This window comes from Plecotus auritus (assembly GCF_963455305.1).
Source record: "Plecotus auritus genome assembly, chromosome: 10".
NCBI lineage: Eukaryota > Metazoa > Chordata > Mammalia > Chiroptera > Vespertilionidae > Plecotus > Plecotus auritus.
The window spans coordinates 19,885,833-19,901,864 of record NC_137785.1 but is presented as its reverse complement, the minus strand read 5'-3'; the positions used below and the strand labels follow the sequence as shown (position 1 = coordinate 19,901,864).

Here is a 16,032-nt window from a genome sequence, read left to right as displayed (position 1 = left end):
CAAATGGTGATAGCACCTAGTGGTCATCTATGAGAGCCTACAGTGGTGATGGTTGTGAGGGCTTCCTAGAGAAGGGAAAATATTTTAAAATAGTGAGCCAGGTTAAAAGACATTCTGATTGCATTCCCACAGCCCATCATCCCCAGCAATTTGAGTCATTTCTTCATTCCCTCTGGACAGGCTGTGTTCCTGGCCCTTTGTGAGGGGCAATGCTGGAGCACAGGAACAGCCAGTTCAGCCCCATCCCTTCCCTCACAGGAAGTATCTCGGCGTGTGGAAAGGACACAGGCTACAAAAAGGAGGAGAAAGGCCAAATTGTTTTGAGGTCAGGGTGGGACATCTAAATATAAGGAGTGAAAGTTGGTGGCTAGTTGGACTAAAAGACACTAGAGTAAGTGCCCACTCTCCCTGCTAAGCAAGGGCCTCCAGGCCTCTAGCCTGGGAAGTCTTACCAACTCTGGTCTATGTGTTGAGCAATAGCTCCCTCTGCTGGCCTCCATACATTTAAGTGTAGTACCCACCTATCCTGTGTGGGATATGTGCTGGGAATGCAAACTGCTCCTGGCCAGTGTCTAGATAACTGCACCTGCCTCCTCACAGATCTCCCTTACCTCCAGTCCCTTCCCCTGAAACCCCTTGCCCCATCCCCACAGGAGATAAAGGAGCTCAAGCTACTTAATATGGATTATGAGACCTCATACCTGGCTCCTGATGACCTCACTGGCTTCATCTTTTGCTCTTCCCTCTGCACTTCAGATCAGTGGTTTGGGGGAAAATCCTTTGAATCTAAAAATGCCATGATCCAAATTCACATGTATGTGGAATTTTGCATAAAGATACATGAGGTTCTCAATTCTCTGCCACCCAATCAAGGCCTTAAAATTGGAACTTATTCCTGTTCCATATGAAGCCTTTACAGCAACCAGAACTATCCATGTGTGTGCTCTAGATCTTTGGCTTCGCCCATCCCCCTACCTGAGACCCTTCCCTACCATCCTTCCTCTTTCCCTAAAGCATCTTTCAGGTCTCAACAGGGGCATCCCATCCTCCCTGGGCCTCCAGAATGGGTGGCAGCTCCCTTAGCCCCCTCAGTACATTAGAGCCCTGAACATTCAGGACAGTCACTAGTCACATGTCTACTACCTAAAGTTACTTAGTTTTCTAAGGCCACGCTTTTCTCCACACCTGCAGATTGTCCCAGTCCTCACCACCCATCTCATGCTAACCAGGGACTGGGTGTGATGACAGCGCAAGAGACAAGGCTTAGTAAATATTCTTTGAAATGGAGAAAAAAATAAAAGGAAAGGCTGGCGTTTAAACTAGAGCACAAACCCTTTGCGGCCCTGAAGGGTTTCTCATTCAACCAATCATCCATCCCAAAATTAAGGATGCCGGGCTTTGGAGTCACTGCAGTGAACAGGTTGAACAATGGTCCATCTTCCTGCTGATATTTCAGTTCCGCAGCAGTTCAGATTGGAGGTGGGGGAACCAAATGTTGGGCCTCTGACCCGGGTGGCCTTTTCCTTCCTGGCTACGGAGAGTGGAACCCAAGTGAGACACGCATGCGCATAGAAAGGTCCGCCTTCTGCCCGGAACTTTGATTCTGGGCGCAGCGGGGCAGCGGGACCTCAGGTGGTGTGCTCAACCGGAAGTAGCCGCTTAGGGTGTGGGGCCGAGTTGAATGTGCGGAGCCTACCACGGCGGTTAAAAAGCGTAGAAAATCAGGATGGAGACTGTGGCGGCGGCAAGGGAACCTGATGAAGGTGAGGTCAAGGCGACGCGGAGGCGGCGGGAGGGTGAGGCTGCGGTGTCTTTGGGAAATTATTCCCAGATCGCGACGGAGGACTCTAGAGGGACACCTGCCCTCGGCCTTACCTGTCCCTTCACCACTTCGTCCAGATTAACCCCTCTCTTTGCGGGCTGACCTCCTTTACTGTATCCCCTTTCCCGAAATTAAACTCTAACACGTTCCAGGCCAGCCTTTCCCATGTCCCAGTTCCTCCTGGCTAATTCTCAGGTCAGCTAACGTAAACCTCTCCCCTGCCCCGGGCTTACCCTACCTGTGTCTCAGCCAACCCTGTTTCTCAAATTACCTCCTTCATTTTGTGTAACTGATGCTTCCCTTCCCCAGACAAACCTTCCTCCTGCCCCATGCAAACTACTTATCTCAGACTAACGGTTTCCTCCATTTCATTCTAATTCTTCCCCCAAAGTTCACAGCCCCATCTGCCACCTCAAGGTGCTTAGTCCATTTCTGTGCTCCCCCGATCTCTGCGTTGCATTTTAAATCTGTTTCTCCTGATGGCTTCCCATAAGTATCTAAAATGCTTTTGTTTTGCTCATCTTAAAATTCCATCCCCCTGCTTCATAGTAACCCCATGTGGGGTGAAGTGTGGTTGGGAGGCTGAAACATCACTGGCCAGAAATTGATAATTGTTGAAGCTGGATTACTGGGGGGTGGGGGTGGTTGTACTCTATTTTTGTGCATGTTTGAAATTTTCCATAATAAAAAAATGTTTTAACCTAAAGAGAAAATCTATCCCTTGATCCCATGCTGCCTTGCAGAAACCATCTTACCTTTTCCAAAGAGTCATCCATACTTGTTTCCATTTCCCCATCTCCCACCCCCTACAATCTGGCTTTTACCTTCAGGAACTGCCCTGGTTAGGGTCCCCAGTGACCTCCCTGTGTCACCCCATTCAGTTTTTTTCTTATTAGACTTCATGGAGAATACAGTGCTATTGACCCCTCCGTCCTTCTTTAAGGTTTTCCCTTGGTTTCTCTGACACCCCTCTTTCCGATTTCCTTCTTATCGAGCTCAGCCTCTATTTGTTTCCCAAGACTGCTGCAGCAAATTACCACAAACGGGATGGCTTTAAACAACAGAAATTTATTCTCACCGTTCTGGAGGCCAGAGTCTGAGATCAGTATCACTGGACTGATATCTAGGTGTCAGCAAGACAGTGGAGGGCACCCTCAAGGCTCTAAGGGAGAACCCATTCCTTGCCTTTTCCACCTTTTGGCGGTTCCTGGCATTCTTTGGTTGTGGCCACATCACTCCAATCTCTGCTTCCATCTGTCTTCACATTGCCATCTCCTCCATGTATGTCAAATCTTACAGGACACTTGTGATGGCTTTTAGAGCCCACCTGGATAATGCAGGATAATCTCCCCATCTTGAGACGCTTAACTTAATCACATCGGCAGAGACCCTTTTGTTGCTATTGTCGTTGGCTATACCAGGTAACATTAACAAGTTCCAAGAACTAAGACATGGCTATCTTTTTGGAGACGATTTTTTTAGAATCTTTCACAGACATATCTTCTCCCCATCCAGGGCTCTTTCCTAGTCCCTCTTTTCTCATCTTCACACATGTCCCTGCCCCTGCCCTCCCCATGACCTCTAATTTCTTTCAGCTTTAATTGTTGTCTTGACTCTATAACCCCCACAACTCTGTCCCCAGCCCAACACTTCTCTCCTGAGAAGTCTCTAGTCCCATGTACTAATGGTCTCTTAAATGCTTCCCCTTGGATGTCCCCTGGTTCCCTCTTACCTTCCATGTCCTGAACTGGCGTCAGCATCTTCCCTCAAACTTGCTCATCCATGTCTTTGTCTCATACACAGTTTGACTAGTTCAGGGGCCAGAGCCCTGGATCTTAATTGGATACCTCCCTTACCTTCCAGCCCTTCAGCCCCATGGCTTATGTACTTGGCCTCCCAGATATCTTTTTTTCTTTTTAATATTTTTTAAGTTAATTTTAGAGAAGAAAGGAGAGAAATAGAGAGATAGAAACATCAATGATGAGAGTCATTAATCAGCTGCCTCCTGCATGCACCACACTGGGGATCAAGTCCACAACCCAGGCATGTGCCCTGACCAGGAATCGAACCCTGACCTCCTGGTTCATAGGTCAATACTCAACCACTGAACCATGCTAGCCGGGCCCCAGACATCTTTCTAGCCACCATTCCTCTTGTCCCCTCTTCCACAGCCCCTGCCCTGGTCTAGCTCAGCCTTAAAAATTTTTTTTGTGTGCCGAAACCGGTTTGGCTCAGTGGATAGAGCGTCGGCCTGCAGACTCAAGGGTCCCGGGTTCGATTCCGGTCAAGGGCATGTACCTTGGTTGCGGGCACATCCTCAGGAGGGGGTGTGCAGGAGGCGGCTGATCGATGTTTCTCTCTCATCAATGTTTCTAACTATCTCTCTCCCTTCCTCTCTGTAAAAAAAATCAATAAAAAAATAAATGTAAAAATAAAAAAAAGAATGGTTTGGAAGAGAATGAATGAATGAGTGAGTGAACAAGTTAGCGAATGTATTAAATTTTGTGAACAAATGAAAAGGCAAAAAATTGAGTGAATCAATGAACGAAGTGGTAAAGGACCAAGTAACTACACCAAATGCACTCCTGCCTCAGGGCCTTTCACTGGCTGTTCCCTCTGTCTGAAACTCTTCTCCTCCAGAAATGTCATGGTTCAGTTCCTCACCACCCCAGGTCTCTACTGAAATGTCACTTTTTAGGCAAGCTTTCTCTGTCTTAAAATTGCAGCCTTTCTCCTCCCTGCCCCCCATTCCCTCCTCCATCCCTCTGTATTTTTTTGCATAGCTCTTAAACCACCAAACACACTGTATGTTTTTAGTAAATGTTTTTTATTATCTGTCTTCCACTGAATGTCAATTTCTTGTTTATTGTGGTATCTCTAGGGCCTAACACAGTGCCCAAATTATAGTAGGTGCTCAATAAAAGTGAAGTGAGTGAGGGACTGAGCACCCAGTCCCTCCTACTCACCCCCACCCCCATCCCAGATTAAGAAATCTCCCCTCTATCCACAGGCTGCACAGAGCCCAGTTCTGGGCACTGGGGGGAGCTGAGCTGGATGCCAGTCCCATCCAGACCCCTGGACAAGGTGGAAGCAGCAGAGGGAGTACCAGAGGCCCTGGGCAGTGACGCCTCTGGGACTGAGAATGCAGCAGTGAGTGCTATGCTGCATGCCGTGGCTGCCAGCCACCTGCCTGTATGCAGCCAGCAGCAAGGAGAGCCCGACCTGACTGAGCAGGAGAAAGTGGCCATCCTGGGTCAGCTGTATCACGAGAAGCCACTGGTGTTTCTAGAGCGTTTCCGCACAGGCCTCCGCGAGGAGCACCTGGCCTGCTTTGGCCACTTACGTGGTGATCACCGTGCAGACTTCTACTGTGCTGAGGTAGCCCGGCAGGGCACCGCCCGGCCCCGCACCCTGCGTACCCGCCTGCGTAACCGGCGCTATGCTGCCCTGCGTGAGCTCATCCAAGGTGTGGGGGCAGGTGGACTGGACAGGAGGGGAAAGCGAGGCAGAGCAAATAAGAAGGATGCAAGCACAGAAACAGACAGAGATCCTGGGAGATAAGTGCTGATTCAGGGAGAGACAGACAAATGTGAAGTGACAGGGTGAGATTAGGGAGACTACACAAATAGGGACCCAGGGAAAGAGAAAGGGAATGACCAAAGTACCATTTCAGATCTGTGAACCAAGGACACAGTGCCTAGAACCGTGATAACTGGTTATCTGTCAGGAAAATTAGAACCCTCCCTCATACCGAACACAAAGGCATTGCTGGAAACCTAGGGGAGTGTGTTTATGACCCTGGGGACATAAAGGCCCTCTCAAACAAGACACACGTGAATGAAAAGCATGAAGGAAAACATCAATCGATACCTGTTTGACCATGACATGACGTGTTTTTGTGACGAAAGACACCAGAACTACAGGTAAACGATGAGAGCAAATGAAGCAGAGAGAGAGTGAAGTTTCTTGTCAGGGAAGAGGCATGAGCTGAGGGAAATGAAAGAGTGGGACACAGCAACAGATGAACAAGATGAAAACAGGAGAGAGAATGAATGAGGGGGGCTGGATGACAGAAACAGGTCAGAGAAGGAGAGGGTGACAGAGCCAGGAAAAAGGAGGGAGAGAAACAGAATATGGTGGGGAACACAAAAGCTGGGGGTAAGAGAGGGCAAGATGGGAGGCAGGATAGGGATGGTCACACTCTGGTGCTCCAGAGGCCAGGATTCAGGCAGATTCCCACCCTGGGCTCTGAAAGTAGGGCAGGAGGGACCAGTCTCGGTTTAACTGTCAACTGAGGGACAGAAAGCCCCTGCAGGAACAGGCAGTCAGGAGAGATGCAAAGGACCCGGGTTTAGGGTGAGGGATGCCAGGCCCACCTGGGGGGTGGCTGCAGAGAGGAGCACTAGGGCGAGGTGGGGTCTGGGGTCTGGAAGACCACCAGGAAAACCACACCTGGGCAGAGGCCCTGTTCTACCTGTTCCTGTGCTCACACATGCCAGACACACACTTAGGTGTCCAGATGTGTGCACCAACAGCCAGAATGGGGCTCAGTGGACAGGCACACACAGCCTATAGACTGCAGCTACATCTGCCTGCAACATCCTGCTCACTGACTGCAGTCACACAGGTACCTGTGGCAGTGTGTGCACACCCACAGGAGGACGTGGGCAGGAGATTGTGAGTCCTGCCCTGGCATATTGTCCACAGGCCCCAGGCCACCAGTGCCTCAGGGGCAGGATATTCATGGGCCTTAACTGTGTAGACACGTGCTTGGACACATGAGTAGGCATGCAGATACTAGTACAGGCCTGGTCACACAAACGTGCTCAGATGCAGGCATGAATACTGGTGGCCACAGGACCTCAGGCATCTGCATATTTTCCTACATATTTGAATGTGTGCACACTCACACTTGTGTGCTCATGTCTTCCTACCAGCGTGAACACACACATGCATGGACACATGTCTACTCAGATACCCTCACCCTGCATGCAGCTCCTGGCCCCGCCCATAGGCTCCTGACCCCACTCTTGTCTCCTCTGTGCAGGGGGTGAGTACTTCAGTGACGAGCAGATGCGGTTCCGGGCTCCACTGCTGTATGAGCAGTACATCGGGCAGTACTTAACCCAGGAGGAGCTCAGTGCCCGCACCCCAGCCCACCAGCCACCCAAGCCCGGTTCCCCCGGCACACCCGCTTGCCCACTCTCCGACCTGCTGCTGCAATCCTACCAGGAACAGGAACTGCAGCAACGGCTGCTCCAGCAGCAGGAGGAGGAGGAGGCCTGCCTGGAGGAGGAGGAGGAAGAGGAAGAAGAGGACAGTGATAAGGAAGGTGAGGACCAGCAGCAGGGGAGCCCCAGTATCTGGACTCCACAGTCCTGGGCCTGCGTGTCTCCTCAGTCCATGGCACCAGGCTGGGCCCCACCTGCAGGAGTAGACATCGAGTCCCTGTCCTGCCTGACCCAAGAGCCCTGTGTGCCCTAGCCCTTCCCGACCTCTCCAGTATCTCTGCCCCCACTCCTCAAAAGCAATCCCTCACCGCCAGGCCTTTGCTCATGTCGTTCCCTCTGCCGGGAATGCCTCCCTTCACCACCCTTCAGGTGTCTGGTCCTGACCCTATTCTGCAGCCCCCGGAGCACTGGTTGTCACGTGCTTGGTGTGTGCTCCAGGAGGGCAGGGACTGCGGGTTTTCTGGTCACTATTACGTTCCCAGTGCCACCCAGCACAAAGGATGCAGCTCTCTGAACTGTGTTCAGCACCTCCCTGAGTGTACCCCTCATACTCCCACACTGTGGGTGTCTCCCCCACAGACCAGAGCCCTGGCAAAGACTCGGAGGCCTGGGTCCCCGACTCAGAGGAGAGGCTGATCCTGCGGGAAGAGTTCACCAGCCGGATGCACCAGCGCTTCCTGGATGGCAAGGACGGGGACTTTGACTACAGGTGCTTCATGCCTCTACCTCCCGTCCCCCAGCCCAGCACCGTATAGCTCTCAGCTGCATGCCAGATCCCAGGCATCTCCATGGAGGGCCTCCCTTCGTAATGCTAGAAGGCCCCAGAACAGTTCCAGACCATGGGCCCTGGGATCAGACAGCCTCAGGGTTTCAGATCAGCCAAAGATCAGTGGGTGATCTTGGACTAGCTTTGTCCATCTGAGAGCCTCAATCCTCTCCCCAAATGTACGGAGGGAATGAGCAGGGCTGACATTCAACTCGGTATTGAAACATTTTCATTTGGCAAGTAGGGTGGCCTGGCAGGATGCCACTACCCCAGGCCTCCCAAATGTCCCCCGGAACCCCACACCTTCTCATGCTGCCGGAAGTAATCCCTGGCAAAGCTAATGTGTGGCAGGGAGGGGCCTGTGGTGGGTAATTTCTCCAGTATAACCTCAGGGCCAAGATGCATAGGCCACCTGCTTTAAAAGGATTTTGCTATCAGGGAGAAGGACACAGGAGAGTGAACTATCAAAATCCAAGATAAGTTGTTTGTCCACTGAGGCAATCTCGCCTTGTGGTCCTGAACACCGGCGTGGCAGCAGAGGGCTCTGTTTCAAACACACCCTGATGCAATGTGAACAAGCAGACCTTGGGGGCACGTCAGCTGAATGGGGATTATAACAGCCACTGGCCCAATCTTGACACCTGGCTCTGGAGTTAGGTCCAGGTGGTCACTTCCAGCCTGGGCCAGCCTTGCAGCCTGAATGTCCACAGAGAGAGTGAGTGAGCGCCTAGACCAGTGGTCGGCAAACTGCGGCTCGCGAGCCACATGCAGCTCTTTGGCCCCTTGAGTTTTTAGCAAAGGCCAGCTTAGAAGTACCCTAATTAAGTTAATAACAATGTACCTACCTATATAGTTTAAGTTTAAAAAATTTGGCTCTCAAAAGAAATTTCAATTGTACTGTTGATATTTGGCTCTGTTGACTAATGAGTTTGCCTAGACCAGTGGTCAGCAAACTCATTAGTCAACAGAGCGGCAAACCGCGGTTCGCGAGCCACATGTGGCTCTCGAGCCGCAGTTTGCCGACCACTGGCCTAGACCATGGGAGCCCTCAATGAGGGCACCATTGCCACCATAAAACCCACAAAGAATCCAGGCCTGGCTTGAGAAATGAGGAATGATGGAGGCGAAGCCTGTCCCCTCTCCAGAGAGCACTGCTGGGCAGCAGGGCCACATGGTCCCTCCTGGTGTTCAGCCACCTCGTGCTGAGTGCCTGCTGTATTCAGGCTTGGGATAAAGCAGGAAACAAAACCGATGAGAGGATTCCCAGCCCTGAAGGAGGTCCCACTGTAGTGAGGAAAACAAGCATCAAGTGTTTAGTGGTGATGGGCCATGAAGGAAAGGTGGGGGTGGGGGGAGACAAGGTGGCCAGGGAAGGCTCTGAGTAGACACCTGCAGGAAGTGAGGGGTAAGTGACAGATATCTGGGGGAAGAGCCCTAAGGTGGCACGGAAGAATAGCAAGGCTGCCCGAGTGGCAGGAGGGAGTAGGAGTAGGAGGTCCCATCAGAGAGGGAGGGCAGAATGGACAGGGCTTTCTGCACAAAGTGAGCTTGATGGGAGGTGCGGGAGGATTTGAAGTGGTGTCCGGCTCCTCACATCTTAGGGTCACTTGTCACTTTAATGCAGTTTCTGGGCCTCAGAACTAATGATCTTGGGACAGCATAACTCTTTGTGAGGGGGCCTATCCTAGTGCACCAGGCGCTGAGTAGCACCCTGGCCTCCACCCTAGTTGTGACAACCCAATGTCTCCGGTTATCACCAGATGTCATCTGAGGGGACACAGCCTTCCAGGTGGAGAACCACTGCCTTGGGAATGTGGGCCCCAGTGTCACCACATCACATCTTCCAGCTTTTCAAGAGAAATCAGAAGTTTTTATATAAAATACTGCCTTTTGTTTGAAGCCCTGAGAGACCTAACATCCCCCTCCAAGGGTGTTAGCTGGATGTTAGAGCTGCCAGCATATGGCCTTTGACCTCACGGGGCCGAGCCATTTCTCCAGCTTCCCCAAAGAGTGGGGTCTGGGCCCAGGCAGAGCCAGCCTCTGACACCCCCCTTCCCTCTGCAGTGCCGTGGATGATAACCCCGACTTCGACAACCTGGACATTGTGGCCCGGGATGAGGAGGAGAGGTACTTTGATGAGGAGGAGCCTGAGGATGCACCTAGCCCGGAGCTAGACGGGGACTGATGGCCCAGCCACCCGCCCTGCCCCCCAAAACAAGGCAGCTGATCAGAGGCTGGCTCAGAGACTTTCTTCAGGGGCCCCAGTGAAGCTGCTTCATAGGGTCTGGTCCCATCTCAGACTGCCCCTCCCGCTGTGTCTGCGGTTCCCTACCTTCCCCCCATCCCAACCCTGCTTCTGTCTTCATAGCTGTTTCTCTGGGTTTCATTCTCTGTCTTTGGTCTCTTTTTCTCCCTGCCTTTCTGTCTCCTGCTTTCTGTGTCTCCCTCTCCACCTCGATCTCTTTCCTCTCTGCCTTTCTGTTTCTCCTCATTCTGTGCCTTGGCCTCTGTCCCCACAACAGGGTGAACGTCCTTCCCTTGACCAAGTCCATCAGGGCCCTTTGTAGCTAGAGCCAGCCAAGTCGACACCAGTGCCTAACTTGGGGTCGGGCTGATCCCTGGGCCCCAGAGCAGCTCACTGTCTCCCCTCCTGGTCCCTACTCTGTTATTCACCTGTTCCATTTTCCAGCTCTCCTTGCCTCTGTATGTTCCCTTCTCTCCTTTGGCCTTGTGGGCCTGTGGTTCTTGCTGCCAGTCCGTTTCCATCTTCCAGACTTTATCTCTGGGTTTCAGTACCATCGCCAGTCTGGCTGCTGAGTGTGGCCTCACTGCAGGCAGGGGGAGACCACAGAGGTGGCCACAGCCATCACCTCTCCACTGGGACCCAGGCTGGGAGGGATGGGCAGGGGAAGCACTGGGTATCATGGACCTGCCAGCTCAGGAGTGGGGGGAGGGTCACTCTCCCCTTCCAGCCCACAACCCCCCTCTGCCCAGCCACAATTTTCCCTTTCTTCACTTCCTCTGCCTCTCTCTCCCTCTTGTTTACACTCCCCAAATACGCACAGGCTGTTATCATGGGTCCTGAGTCATCCCACACACACAGGCTGCCCCTCGTCTCTGCCCCCAGCCAGCCACAGGCCCGCCCCACAGAGCCCCCTGCCTCCCCGGCTAATGGGAGCCAGATGGCCGCCTGGTGACTCAGCCACTGGCCTGTGGGAACCCAGGCATCCCGCCTTCCCATACCCCCACACCCAGCTCATGCTCCCCCGGTAGACACATGGAAAAGGGCCGTCTGCTGGAGGAGGGCATGGCCAAGGGTCAGGGAGGTGGGGCCTGGGGCCTCAGCCCTGTGCACAGGAGTAGTGGCATCCTTCCACAGCCAAGCCCAAAGGACCCTTCAAGCTGCCTCTTGGGGCCTGTAGTCCTTAGTGAGCAGAGGCCTTAAGGCCTCCTGGGACCATGCCTGGACCCCCAGGCCTTAGCTCTGCCCTCTGGGTCAGCCAGAATTAGAGCCAGACACAGAAAGTGAGAGCTGCATGGGCACGGAGGGACATTCAGGCTGTTCAATGAGACTTAAAAAAAAAAAAAGGAAAGTTCTGGTTTCTGAGCAGTTCTATCCTGTGCCAGGCCCGAGCCAGGTGCCTGACACTGCGCGGAATCCTCCAGACATCGCTGCGAACTAGGGACTCAACTCAGACCGGGCAAGGGAGGCCCAGGAAGGAGGGCAGCCTTCAGAGAGGAAAAGGCAGGTCTAGAACCACAAAGTCCCAGAGAGCTCTCTACTGGCCGGCTGTCAGCTATCGGGCACTCAGAGTGGACAGAGGCACAGACGTCCTCAGACGGGAAGGCGAGAAGTTAGCTGTTGATGATGCTAGCAGCTAAGCTTTGGGGGCCTCTGTTGGCACCAGGCGCCGTCCTGCACACAGACTTGACTGAATCATCTTGACGGAGAAGTCAGTGTTTGTATCACAACCCTCACAGGGTCCTGTGCACCTAGTGCTATCAGTATTGATAATCCACCTCCCGGAGGAGGCCAGGAACATCCCAGAAGGCTGACTCACGGGAGAGACATGTGTCCTGGAACTTGTGCTTATGCCTTCAGGTTGTGAGCGCACTCCTATTCCAGGCATCAGCCTCAGTGGACATTTTTCACCTTCGATCATTAAATGTGTGGTGTACTGTGCCGTATGTAAGTTTGCTTTATTTTTTGTTTAGGTGAACACTATTGAATAAGAGTTAGGATGAGTCAGATGATGGGAGACCAGCATCTGCAGCTGAGGTGGAGGTGGAGCTAGTCAAGAGGGATGAAGAGACACTTCCCAAAGGTCACGGCCTCCGCGCTGAGACCTGGAGGTGCCCCAGTGGCCTGTCCCTAGCTCCCAGGTCTGGGATTGGGGTGGGTGGAGAGGCTGAGTCAGGGAGGGAGGGCCCTGCTGGGGGAGAGTCTCTCCGTGCACATCCGGCCCCCACCCCCAGTCTCCTGTCTGTCCTGGCTGCCACCCCCACGTCTGACACCTCTGTGTGTCCTGCCAAAGCTGACATGGACTCCACGAGCCTCTAATGCCTGCCTGCTCTGTCCTTTGTCCTGCTTCGCTCCCTCTACCCCCCACCCTCCTCTCCATCACCCTCATTCTGTCTCTGCCCCTCTCTAGCTGTCATTGTCTACCCTTCCTTCCTCGTTCGTCCTGGGCCTCTGCCTCCTTTCTCTCCCTCCTCACTCCCTGAGTGTCCCTCACTGTCTCATGTCCCCATTTCCCCTGCCTTTCTGTTGGGGCCTCCCCTCCCTGTGTCACTCCTGCTTCTGTTTGCCCTCATGTTTTCCTATCCCTCTCCCTGCTGTCTCTTGGCCAGCCCCCATCGCATCCATCTCAATCTCTGAGCTCTCTTCTCTGGCTCCCAAACCCTGGAAACCCAGAGAAGACATCCAGGTTAGAGGTTCACTGGTGGCTCCTGGGAGCCCAGAATGAGGGGTCACCTCCACCCAGAAAGGGGGGTGGGAAGGGCAGTGAGGTTGCAGCCTGTCTGGCCAGAAGGAAGTGTCTGTGCTGTGGCCTGGTCACCCCCCTCCCTACACTGGCCCCCAGGACCTGCTGGGCTGCCACCGCCCCCGGGCTGGGACAGAGTAAACACTGCCGCCGGCAGCCCGGGATATTTATACCAAGGGCTGGGCGCGGGTCCAGTGCCCACCGCAGCCCCTGCCCTGCCCTGCCCTGCCCGCCACAGCCAGCCCCGAGCCAACGTGGCACCAGCCGGCGAGGGGACATACCGCAAATGCAGCCTCCACTCAGCCCGGAGGCCACTGGGCTTGTTGCCCAGGATGCCAGCAACTTCACTGAGGACGCACAATTCCCCCTCCCCTGGAAATGTTAGCACAAAACGCTCATGAACATGAACACACATCCACACCCCACTGAGAGCTCAAAATGCCCTTAAAGGCGATGCAAAATAGAAACCCACACAACTGCTCACACACTGAAGCCACCAGCCCACATGTGGGGTCACAACACAGACACCACCTGCTCAGACACCCACAGGGTCTGAAAACACCAGTCCCCACAATGGGCACACACACACACCCCGGAGAACGACAGCGAGCGTGCTGGAGACACACCCGTGGACACACAAACATGCTCAGAACACCAGCAGCGCACACACTGGTCACAAAGTATAACCCAGAAACATCTTGCCCAGACACTGGGAACTGTCACACACACACTGAAAACACTGCTCATGTGTAAGAAACAATACACACCACCTCTGGAAACATCTTTCTCCCAGGCCCATAAACATCCACAAAACATCCACATTTCAAGTCAAAATTACACTGAATATACACAAACACACCCGGAGGCAAGCAGCAAAGATGATAAGCAAGAAATTCAGACACAAAACACGCCCCAGGCATATGACCCTGTTGTAACACAGACCTCCCAACCCACACGTGTCAGGACACAGAGCCTAGAGAGCACACCGGCTTGTACAGCAGCCACACACACCAGGAGCACAGCAGTCCCCGGCACACGGAGCGTAACGCGTGCTGGGAGTACACACACACTGAAAATCCCCCCTCAGCCTGTGGGCACCCAGCTGGTATGTTAGAGACCCCTGTGCTAGACACATAAAACTCACTACAAAACTTGGGGACACACTCACACACAGAGGTCCTGAACACCTTCGAATTCACATTGGAAACACAAGAGACCGACGCTTGGAATGTCCAGAGATTTAGGGGGCAATGGTCTGTCTGTCTGTCTCTCTCTCACCCATTGACCTCAGTCCCAGGCCTGCCTGGGGGAGGGGGCAGGAAAGCCTGAGCTGGCCTCCCCTAGCCCAGCCTCCTGCCCTCTGGGGGCTGGATAGGAAGCTGGGGCTCCAGCCGGAACCCAGGCTACCCCCCTTCTACTTCCCTCCCTGAGCCTGGGCTTTGGAGGAGGGGAGGACACCCTGAACCCCGGGTCCTGCCCATGCGGTTGGCTGGAGGCCTGAACTGCCTTATCCCTACAGGGCCTGGCCACCCCAGTGAGGAGGGTGGGGGCCGGAGCAGAGCTCACGTGGTGAGAAGGTGCTGAGCCTGAGAGTTTTTCTGGCAGCAGGCAGGTGGGTGGGGTGTGTCAAGAGGGCGTGGCCAGGGCTCAGCACTGGGAGTGTGAGTGAATTCCCAGGGTGCAGCCAGGACTTGTCCTGAGGCCCAGGCACGAGCTGGGCTTGTGAGGGCCACGACCCTGGGGATGTGTCTGGTTTTGAGGGACTGCTCCGTCTGGGACCAGACCGGGCTGTGACAGTGTGTCTGGCTATGATGGGTCAGCTGCCGTCTGCAGGGCCATGTGGGACTCCCCAGGCCTGAGTGTGTGGGGCCGTGAAATGTCAAACTGAGTGGGCATGACCACCGGGCAGTCTGTGAGATCGTGACGTGTCAGATCTCCATGTATGGTGTGTGTCTGGACTGTGACGAGTCAGGTCGTGTGCCTGTTTGTGACTATGACCCCATCCATAGAGGATGTTTGTGTAAACTGCTGGTGGCCTGTTTCATTTCCTTATTCTGTGAGGTGTGTGGCACAGTCTCTGAATCTGTGTCTGGTGTGTGGTGGTTGTGACCGTGACTCTACAGGATGTTGGGTGTGTCTTGCTGTGTCCCTATTGACATCTCTGCTTGTGCTGGGTCCCAGTGAGGCTCCAGGCTGGGCTATGTAATGGGGTGTCACATGTGGGCTGTGCCTGTTGCCAGGTGTCCTACAGGAGTTCCTGTGTGTTCATGGTGGCTCTGAGAGGGGAATGTATTTGCGTGGCTGTGGGACGCTGTCCATGCTTCAACCCCTGTATGTGTGAATGTGTGCACACGTGTGCCACATCCTCAGAGGCTGCAGTGACTCCATGTCACTGTGTCCTTTCCTAGGAGGCCAGTGACAATGGCTGCATTTCCTTGCATAATGAACTCCTCCTGCCTCCACGCTACCCAGCCCTCGTGTCTCCCAGACCTGCAGCAGGTAGAGTAACCACATTGCTAGCCTAGGCTGGGCTGGTAGGATCCCAGGACCCACTCATTCAGACCTAGTGCTGCCCACGGGCAAAGGAAACTCGAACTCACACAGCCCTCCCCCACCTCCCCGGGCACCTCTGGGCAAAGCAGTAGTTCAGGGCCTGGGACCTGGGAAGGGTAGGGGACAGATGAGGGAATTGAAACCTGGGAGGAGGAGAGGAAACCAAGATGCTGGAGAAAGAGGAAGCAAGGGAGAATTCACCGGCCAGCCACCGCAGATGGGAAGAAACAAGCCCAGGGGGAACCCACCCGGCGCAGGGCACCAGCATCTCTCACCTGAACCCGCTCTCCCTGCAGTTGCCTACGGCTCCATCCAGTCTACTCTCAACCACCAGCCAAAGGGATCTCTAAGCACCTAAGTCAAATCATATCCCATCTCTATACAGAATCTTGTTATAGCTCCCATCCTCCCCCCGGTACAGATTCTCACAGGTTCCCACATCCCTAGGGCTGATGTGCTCTGGCAAGCAGTACCAGTGCAGAGACCCTTAACTCCCGCTGCCTGGTGTGCGGGCCAGCTCTGCTGCTTGTGAGCTAACAAGCGACCTCTCTGTGCCACAATATTCCCATCTGTAAGGTGGTCTCTATAGCAGGAGTTGGCAAGATTTTTCTATAAAGAGCCCAATAGCAAATATTTTTGACTTTGCATACAGTTTCTTCTCGACTTCGCCCTTGT

The 16,032-nt window shown here is 53.8% G+C and overlaps 1 protein-coding gene across 3 annotated transcripts; it reads left to right on the top strand.

The window, feature by feature from the left end:
- The first annotated feature begins 1,595 nt into the window (after positions 1-1,595).
- CCDC97 (coiled-coil domain containing 97) lies at positions 1,596-15,985 on the top strand. 3 transcript variants are annotated; one of them, XM_080644282.1, is made up of 7 exons: positions 1,596-1,763; positions 4,833-5,288; positions 6,870-7,154; positions 7,633-7,762; positions 9,884-9,946; positions 15,213-15,303; positions 15,654-15,985. In XM_080644282.1, exons 1-7 carry the CDS (start codon positions 1,727-1,729, stop codon positions 15,705-15,707), a joined length of 1,116 nt encoding a protein of 371 aa, XP_080500408.1. In that variant the 5' UTR covers positions 1,596-1,726; the 3' UTR covers positions 15,708-15,985. The 3 variants fall into 3 exon arrangements, with proteins under 3 accessions (XP_080500408.1, XP_080500410.1, XP_080500409.1); XM_080644284.1 differs by lacking the exons at positions 15,213-15,303; positions 15,654-15,985 and adding an exon at positions 11,447-12,007; XM_080644283.1 differs by lacking the exons at positions 15,213-15,303; positions 15,654-15,985 and having other exon boundaries at positions 9,884-11,394.
- The last annotated feature ends 47 nt before the right edge of the window (positions 15,986-16,032 follow it).

Coding starts and splice junctions, on each gene's coding strand:
- CCDC97 (XM_080644282.1), top strand. CDS start 1,727: ATGGAGACTGTGGCGGCGGCAAGGGAACCTGATGAAG. Junction 7,763..9,883: donor GACGGGGACTTTGACTACAG/GTGCTTCATGCC, acceptor TTCCCTCTGCAG/TGCCGTGGATGATAACCCCG. Junction 9,947..15,212: donor GCCCGGGATGAGGAGGAGAG/GTACTTTGATGA, acceptor GTCCTTTCCTAG/GAGGCCAGTGACAATGGCTG.